Raw genomic sequence first — 9,818 nt, forward strand, 5'->3', positions numbered from 1 at the left:
CACAGCTCTCTACTACTGTGCTCTACAAACACAGTGATACAAAGTGTAGAAGAGGCTGTACAAAAACCTGAACACAGATATCTGACTACTCTTCAAAGAGGAGGGAAGTGGTATTCAAAGCACAGCTTCATATCAGATGGATTCTGCTAATTCCTGTTTTATCAGAGTCACTGTGGTTACAGCTGCTAATGAAACACTGTGGGAGGATTCACATGAGCAGCAAATCCACATCAACCACAAACCAACTGCAGGAATGTTCAGACATAAAGAAACAAAAATAATACAAACACAATGGACTACTAATTTTAATATTTAGAATACAAAATACATAAAAAACATGAAAAAAACCCTACATAAATGTTACATGCTTTGTTTTAAATTTACAAACTGAGAGCACATAAAGCAGCTCTACTCTGAACCTTCATTAAGGCTCTGCCTTCCCATATATAATTTTCTCTCTAGAGGGGCTAGGACTTCTGACTTGTGTGTGTCTTCATGTAACGCAACAAAACACTACTAGATGCAAAAACAAAATTGGCACATTTTACAAGGTTATTACTTCTCATGTGTGTTTGATTCTCATGTGCTTAAACAACTAATTTCTAAAAGGCAAATTTTCCCACATGTTTTGCAAGGATATGGTTTTTCATCGCTGAAGATAAATGTCCTGAATGGCAGAAAGCCTCGTGCCAGTGATGTGCTCTGCTGCCTTCACCCTCTGTAGTGATTTACGGCTGCTGGCAGAGCAGCTTCGTACCAAACTGTAATGCAGCTCGTCAGCAAGCTCTCGATCACACACCTGTAGAAATGTGAGGTGACGTTCGCGTTCATGCCAAACTTCCTCGGCTTCCTGAGGAAGTAGAGTCGCTGGCGAGCTTTCCTGAAAACGACTAGAGCCTAAATGCACGAGACCTGAAAACATGATGACATGAGACCTAAACATGGAATTTGCCGACTACAAACCAATGACACTAACACAATATATACACAGAAGGTAACGAGGGAATGTGCAACAGAAGGCCAACACAGTTGAACCTAACCTGACATAACAAGACAGGCAGGAAGCAAAACTGAATACACAGGAGACGGGACTATCAAAATTAGATAGGAAGCGGACAAAGACCGCCTCTCTGTACCCAAGCTTAACACTGAAACCGGGAGAGAAACAAACATGGGGACATGAGTGATTGGGGAAACAGAGAGGGAACATGGAACACCAGGACAGGGGTAAAAGAACGTGAGATGTGGAACAGCAAAAGCAAAGTGACAGAAAACTAAAGACAAGAAACTTTAAATATAACATAAGAAAACCAGAAAAGTACAAATGACACTGAATCAAAGAAATTTAGAAAAACCCCAAAACACAGCAACACTCGGTCACAGATCCAACGCAATCTCTTTATTGTAAATTTTTTTTGCTTTTTTTGAATAAGCTTTATTAACAAAGCACAAAATACAGATACAAATTAACAAAACACAATGTCAGAGGGTTTTGTAAAAAAACTAATTAGAAATAAATTGGATTATTTACTAAACTGTAAAGAATCAGATAATATTGAACAGAGAACATAAGTTTATGGTTTTGACAGCTTTTACATTTTGGGAATGTTGTATGGTTTTAAAATATTGTTTGGTTTCATTTAAAAAGCACTGAAAGGATGTTTTTGTGTTAGAAAATTTCGATTTATGTATTTGAAATTTAGCCAGTAATATCAGTAATTTACTCAAATAAAATATGTTTGCCCAGTCGGTACTTAAAGAAACCAAATAAGATTTTCTCGTAACAAAAAGAAAAGATAAAAAAAAACAAAACAAAACACAAAATTGTTGCCAGAAAAGATTTGTGTATAAGCAGGAGCAAAATAAATGAGAAATATCTTCCTTCACACAATTACAAAATGAACAGTTAGCATCAATGTTCTTTTTATAACGTATAAGAAAAGATCTGGTTGGGTAAAAACGGTGAATAACTATTTCCATTACTTTGTTATTTAATAGAAATTTTTACAGTAAAGTCCAATTATTGTAGATATTGTAATTTCTGAGCTCCACTAGAGGGCGACATCATCCATTTTGCGAGGCCCCCCTTTGTTTTATGAGAAAAATGTTTAGGCCCCCCCCCACGCCCATGCACGCACAAGCTCATCCTCCAACCACACACGCCCATATTTTGCTCCATTGTATTTATTTCACACCTCAAACATTTAGTAAACAATTAAGCAAATACAAGTAATCTGCAATAAATTACAGGAAGTAATAAAATAAACTACTAACTCTTTTATGCTGCGTCCGCACCTACATGAGTATTTTTGAAAACGCAGCTGTTTCGTCCACGTAAACGGCGTTTCGAATCACCAAAAACTGAGATTTTTTTTTCAAAGGTTTGTGCCTTTTTCACGTCACGCTGTGGCCACGTTATTGTTTACATGAGATGAATTGCAGAATGGCAGATAGAGACAAAATACTGTTAATCTGACTGTCTGCAGGTTTTACACGCAGTTACTGTCGCTCCATTTACAAAGGCAGAGGCGTCACACTGTGATTATTTTACATGTAGTTGTTTTTTTCCTGTGTAATAATATTCAACATTGCATCAATACATTTTTCAAAAAATGCAAAATGTGTTCAAAAACATAAACTGCTGTGGGATCCTGTTTGTCTGTGATTTGAATCGGGGGAACAAATCGTGGCAGGATCAGCCTGATGTTATTTGTATCCTGCTGTAACTTCTGTATAAAGAGCAAACATCTCCAACATGTCAGGAGTAGTTAGTCATTACAACAAGTGTTTGTGAACTAAAAGTCAAGAATGTGGGATCCTGTTTGTCCGTGATTTAAACAGCCCAGCGCTGCTCCGGACGAAGGGGAAACCAATCCTGCAGGGAGACCTACCTCGGCACTTGTGCAGGTGAAGCCAAAGGGAAGATTTGCTTCACCATATTTTCTAGTCTTTGGCTCAGAATGAAGTTGGTTTGGAAACATATTCAGCGATGCTTCATCTCCTGCTTTGCATTTGTGTGGACGCCCCGTGCTAGCAGTGTCCAAGCGTTTTGTTTTTTTTCCGTTTTCATACCGCGCCCCCCCTGCAATGATTCTCTGCGCCCCCCCTAGGGGGCGGGTCCCACACTTTGAGAAGCTCTGCAGTAGGCGGTGCTCTCCTTCTGCACTGTGTCCAACCATTGTGTCAATAATAAGTGCTGCTGTGAAGAGAACAATTCTCAGACTGAATGTTGAACATCAGCTAGTTTCTCCTGTTGATTTAAACCTTGTTGTACAGATGGAACATTGGCTGTGGATTATTCTTGCTGCTCTTTTCTTTGGTGAGATACAAACATCAACATGTTTCCTCTGCACGCGACTCACAACAAGGACAGAAAGAGGAGATTTAATCATTTTACACTGTGGAACTTTTCAATAACTTCAATCATGTTTATTGATCCATCTCTTCCTCTGCGTGTTCTGTTCTTCCTCAGAGTGTAAAGGAGAAGACAAAGTAATCCAGGAACAAGGAGATGTCATTGCTGCTGAAGGAGACACAGTTACACTTCACTGCAAATATGAAACAACTTCTACATACGCATATTTGTTCTGGTACAAACAAGATGTGAACAACTTTCCAAAGTATGTTTTAAGACGTGACACTACAGGAACAGAAGATAATGATCAGGAGTTTCCAAAACACAGATTTGATGCTAAAATCAACAAAACAGAAAAGTCAGTTCCTCTGAAGATCCAGAAGCTTCAGCTGTCTGACTCTGCTGTGTACTACTGTGCTCTGCAGCCCACAGTGACAGGAAACAGCAAAACTCTGTACAAAAACCTTTGGAGCAAAGACAACAGAATACTCCACAACATCCACTAGAGGGAGCCACACACTGTTAAACTTGTCTGGTTTGTTTCACTCAGTTAATAAAATGTCTGTTGCATAAAAACAGAAGCTTTAATTCACTTCTTAAAGGGGAGATTGTTCTAATAAATAATTCATCCACCGTTGTTGTCCTCTCTCTTCACTGCAGTTTCTTTAAAACTGTCTCTTCATGATCAGATGTGCAGATCACAGCCTGATGGTAGCAGACCTGTTAGTGGCACTTTAAATATCAAAACAAGACTTTTAATCTTCATGCATCATTTTTTGTTTCCCAGATATTTTTTTCTTTCACATATTTCATGAACATTGCTTCTGAGACAGGTGTTAAATTATATTTATATTATATTTAGCAAAGCTCAAGAAAATACAATGAGAAAGTAAAATAGCTTTATTGGGCAAAAATAAAAGTGAACGCTCACGCGACTTGCTGCTGCTACTCACTGGCATCTTTGTATCTTTCTTTATATTCTTTGATACATCTTAACAAATTGAATCCTCCTTGTCTCCTACTTACATGACTGGCGATTGAATTTACAAGTGCCTGAGTATTTTGGGTCTAGTTCACCTGCCTGTTTGTTTTGGGCGTTGTCTCCCTTCGACCCGTACACCTGACTGTTTGTCCGTGATTTTGTCCTGGCAGGATCTGCGTCTTGCTCGTTTGGGTTTGGATTTTTATGTCATTGGTCTACTGACCTAGTGTTGGACTTTACCAATACTCAGCTGACGAGCTTCTCCGACTCCGCTTTCACCTGGCTGCATTCCTCCCTCACCCAAAGTACATTCACCTGGGCTCTCGTCGAATTTTCACCATGACGACTTTAAGCCAATACAGTCCCTCTGGTCCACTTCTCGTCGTCCTCCATGGAACTCTGACAGGGCTGTTGACCACAGTGTTTTAGCCAGCCTGCTCAGGTCGGCTAACACTTTTGTTCAGTCTGACAGCACCGATGTCAATTTGTTAACTTTTGAAGCTAACATTGAGGCTCGAACCACAGGGCAGCAGGCCAAACAGGTAGTGGGCGGGGTGTAGGGCTCATCTGTGATGGCCCTGGGTTACCTTAGACAGGAGGATCTGGGAATGGTCTTCAGGGGAGGTGTTAATGACCCACTGTGTAGCCTTTCTGTTCTCAGTCGTGGCCCCGAGGACCAAAAACCAGGCAGGAGGAGGGGACACAGAGGAAGTGCAGCTACTGCTGGGCTTGATCAGGTGACCCTGAAGGTCTACGTATATTCTTACTGTCATGCGGTGTAGTAGGACTCAGGCGCAGAGCAGAGTTCAGGGGAAAGCAACGTTTATTTACACAACCACCAGGTGCAGATATATACAGTGAGGGGAACGGGGGTCCTAGGTCCGAAAGGCAGGTCCGGGATTGGAGTCACAAACACGCTGGCTCTTCTTCTTTACAGCAGTAGAAATAACAGGTTAGTCACGGGTCCAGGGAAAACTGTGCACAGGAGAAAATAAGGTTACACGGAGATCGCAGCAAGTCTACAAAGCTTAAGGATTCGAGGCAGAGGTTCACTAACGTGTCCAGCATAATCATCCAGCGGTGAGGCTGTCTGCATCCCGGCCTTGAGAGTCCAACCCGTAATCAGAGCCTGACGAGATGCAGGTGTGTGCCAAGGGCGGGAGTCTGCAGTGAGCTCCGACCTGGCAGGGAGGAGAGAGGAGAATGTACACAAAACACATGTGGCCTTGTGGAGCTGGCCGGGCAGACACGGGGACCATGACACTTACATATATATGCGTAGCTGGTGTTGTGGGTCCAGGTGAGATCAGCAGAGATGTGGGTGCCCAGAAATCTGAAGGTAAAGGCAGATTTCACCTGTTCTCCATTTATAATGAGAGAGGAGTGGACATGTCCTCAAGTCCATTATGAATTTGTTTGTGAAGGTTCTCAGTCATCCAGGTCATTGAAGTCTAAGGAGCTTTGGAAGAAAAGCGTCTGGACTCCATCAAGAGTTCTTCCATTTTAAGGATGTTCAGCTTGAGGTAGGATAGGACCCAAATGCAGACTCATTAGCAGAACATTAACTCAAAAACACAGCTTTATTGGCTGAATGGAAAAATAATACAAAACTGGGAAAGTTCAGGTAACTCTGGAGGGACCTCACACAAACACAAAGACACACAGGGCAAAGACACAAGGGGGAATCTAATAATCAAGCTCGAAACAGCATAACTAAGACTAATACTGAGCCATTACATTTCTAACATTCTCCCACATTCATACTCTGATGCATCAGAGAGCAATTTGGGGTCAGTATCTTGCCCTGTGATATTGTCAAGGCCAAAGCCAGAACGTGGACCCAAAAGCAGACTCAAACGGAGGCTCAGAGTGACGTGAACAAAAGTTTTCTTTACAATGGTTTTGTTACAATATCTACAGGTGCCGTGGCTAGGAATGAGGCTGAATGAACATGAACTATGAGGTCTTAGACAAAGTGAATTCAATGCTATGAACGTGAATGGGAAAATAATATGAGATTAATGTGAAGCTCAGCAAGGGGAACAGTGGTACGGGAGCCGATGGTGTAGAGGCAGTGAAACAGAGGCAGAGCGGACTCAGAGTTGGTTTGGGAATATGACTTAAGCAGATCCACAGTTAAAGCATGAAACAGCCTTACTTGTTCACAGGGGGAGTTTTACAGGAGGGGGAGGTGAGGAGATGAGGCCTGGGTGAGTCCAGAGGATTAATGATCCAAGATTCCAAACGGAGACGGCGGGAGGACGGGGAGATGAGACTCAAGAAGAAAAACTCAGAGTTTTACCGGCTGTAGAGACGTGAGGAGGGACCAGCATCCAGGTGAGTCAGGTTATTCCGAGGATGGCAGAGTTTTCCAAGGAACCACTGAAGACACAAGAGAACAGATGTAAGGACATGAACTATGAGAAACATGAGCATCATGGAGCCATACGCTAACTTAGGTTAGCAGACAATCTGGTGAAGGCTGGTTGTGAACTGTGGTCTTAAATACAGCTTGATTAGTGGTGATCCTGCGAGAAATTACACCACCCAGAGGAGGAGAGCAGGAACTGTGGAAAATTACTGTGACTCACCCAGACCATGACAGATATTTGTCAGCAGACTGGAGCAGTTGGGGATCGAACCAACGACCTTTAGTAGATGCAGACAGAAAAAGGACAGACTCCAGGTCCTTGGATTAGACTTGCACTAACCCCAGTGTTTGAGAATTATACCACGGAGTCACGTACTTCTGATTAGAGTCCTTAGTTTTCACAGGAGCTACAGTATCCAGAGTCGTACGTAGTGAGGAGGTAAAATTATTAACAAGATGATCGACCTCTGTTGGAGCAGCGTTCAGATAGCTGCTCTGCTCTGTGTTGGTACAGGGCATTGACGATGATAACAGTGGGTGGATTATATTCTTAAACTTAGTTACAGCGCTTTCAGAAAGACATCTACTGTGATAAAGTCTACTCTCCACTGCTGTGTAATCAATTATTGTAAATGTAAATGTTATCAGGAAATGATCAGACAGGAGAGGGTTTTCAGGAAACACTGTTAAATGTTCAGTTTCTATGCCATATGTTAAAACAAGATCTAGAGTGTGATTAAAGTGGTGGGTGGGTTCTTTTACATTTGGAGAGAAACCAATTGAGTCTAATAACAGATTAAATGCCATGTTGAGGCTGTCATTTTTAGCATCTACATGGATGTTAAAATCACCCACAATAATTATTTTATCTGAGCTGAGATATAAATCAGATATAAAGTCTGAGAAATCAGAGAGAAACTCTGTGTAAGGCCCAGGTGGACGATAGATGATAACAAGTAAGACTGGTTTCTGAGTTTCACAGCTGGGGTGGACGAGGCTAAGCATCAGGCTTTCAAATGAATTAAAAGTCTGTCTGGGTCTTTGGTTGATTAATAGGCTGGTGTGAAAAATTGCTGCCACACCTCCCCCTCGGCCTGTGCTTCGAGGTTTCTGGTAGTTAGAATGACTTGGGGGTGTTGATTCATTTAAACTAACATAATCATCCTGCTGCAACCAGGTTTCTGTAAGGCAGAGTAAATCGATTTGTTGATTAATTATTAAGTCATGTACCTTCATGTGTCTTTAATGTGCGCATGAGAATCGAAGAATCTGTAAGATAAAGTCCAACTTAAGTTTTGTTATGTTGCCTTCCCCAAGATGTGATCCACCAAAAAACAAAACCTGGGTCTGAAAGCCACAGATCCTCATCTCTTCAACGTTTCAGCTCATGATCAGTTTTGGTGAACCTTTCTTAAGATAACAAACAAAGCTGTACAGTGGTACTGCAACACAGCCAGCTTGGATGGAGCTCAGGTTGGTGAGTAGGACCAAGATGCCAGCCCGATGATCTTCTCCAGGTTTATATCTGCCTTGCCTCAGCACCCAATCAGGACTTAGATTAAATCAGGGAAGAGAGAGACACAGAGCAGGTTAGCAAGGACGTCCTGAAGTCGCTCATAACAGGAGCTGAAATTATATAATATGTTTTTATTAGTAGAAGTATTGTTGTTATATTTATTACTAATATCATCATCATTAGGCAGATGATTCTTTTCCACACAGGTATAAGTTACAGACTTCCTGCACCTGTCTGTGTGGAAGTGGAACTGAATCGTGCTGTTGGTGAGGGACCACTGGCTGTGGTGTAGAGGCTGGTTTACTGAGTGTAAAGCTGTCAGCAGGGGGAATAACACAGGGCTGTGAATGAGTCCTGTCACTGTGATCAGGCTCCTCCTTCTAATCCACCAACTTAGTGTTGATGAAGACTAAACAGAGAGATCACAGCTTCTTTATACTTGCTGTAGCTCACAGTTACTCTACACTGCAGATATGACGCCTCTGTTCATCTCAGTGCTGCTGGCTGCTATGTGCCTCGGTATGAACACAACTCTGTTTCTTTGATATCAACATTGACATGATTCTTTAACAGCACACTGATACTGTTTGTTGGTGTTTTACAGAATGCAGAGCACAAAAAGACAACGTGCTGCAAGCAAAAGGAGAAGAGACTGCTGCTGAAGGAGGCACAGTAACACTTGACTGTCAGTATGAGAGCAGTGGAACAAATAATAATCTCTTCTGGTACAAACAGGATGGAAACAACAGCCCCAAATTCATCCTGATGCGTGTTAGCAGGGATGATGGAAACACAGCAGATGAGTTCAAGGAGAGATTTTCCTCCACACTGGATTCCAGCAGCAGATCAGTTCCTCTGAAGATCCAGAAGCTTCAGCTGTCTGACTCTGCTGTGTACTACTGTGCTCTGCAGCCCACAGTGACAGGAAACAGCAAAACTCTGTACAAAAACCTTTGGAGCAAAGACAACAGAATACTCCACCACATCCACTAGAGGGAGCCACACACCTTTGTTAGGATACAGACTAACACATAACACACAGCTGTGATGAAGAGCTTCAGGTGAAGTTAATGTGATTTGAGCCTCCTCCTCCTCCTGACTGCAGAAACCTGTCTGACTCCAGCTGTGAACATCAGACCACTCACAGCTAACTCCCAGTGAACATCACTTCCAACATTTCTCCTCTGGAAACATGGAAAAACTGGCTGTGATTTGGATCTTTGCAGCTCTCGTAGGTATGTATGTTTCTGACGGGAACACCTGAAATTCAAAGACATGTTTACAGTGTTACAGATCCAGTTTGGACTTTCTTTGAGCTCACTGTGTTTTTCCAATGATGAACATGTGACTGTGGAACAGAGCTGTGAATATAACATGTTGTTTCATCAGCAGGTAACAGCTTGGAAGATGATATCACTGCCAGCAGTGCTGAAGTGTTTTCATCAGAGGGCCGTACAGTTACTGTGTCCTTTAACTATTCAGTTAAAGCTGATAATCTCCAGTGGTATCGACACGATCCTGGATCAGCTCCTCAGTTCCTTCTCCTCATCACTGATACGAGTGAGCCGACTGTGGTGAGATCAAACCCCCCAAA

General features: G+C 42.2%; 1 protein-coding gene across 1 annotated transcript; it reads left to right on the plus strand.

The window, feature by feature from the left end:
• The first annotated feature begins 3,145 nt into the window (after positions 1-3,145).
• On the plus strand, positions 3,146-9,420 carry LOC146496885 (uncharacterized). The gene is made up of 4 exons (XM_085140324.1): positions 3,146-3,319; positions 3,473-3,858; positions 8,638-8,743; positions 8,829-9,420. Exons 1-4 carry the CDS (start codon positions 3,277-3,279, stop codon positions 9,215-9,217), a joined length of 924 nt encoding a protein of 307 aa, XP_084996450.1. The 5' UTR covers positions 3,146-3,276; the 3' UTR covers positions 9,218-9,420.
• Positions 9,421-9,818: the final 398 nt, after the last annotated feature.

This window comes from Neolamprologus multifasciatus, chromosome 18 (assembly GCF_963576455.1).
Source record: "Neolamprologus multifasciatus chromosome 18, fNeoMul1.2, whole genome shotgun sequence".
Classification (NCBI taxonomy): domain Eukaryota; kingdom Metazoa; phylum Chordata; class Actinopteri; order Cichliformes; family Cichlidae; genus Neolamprologus; species Neolamprologus multifasciatus.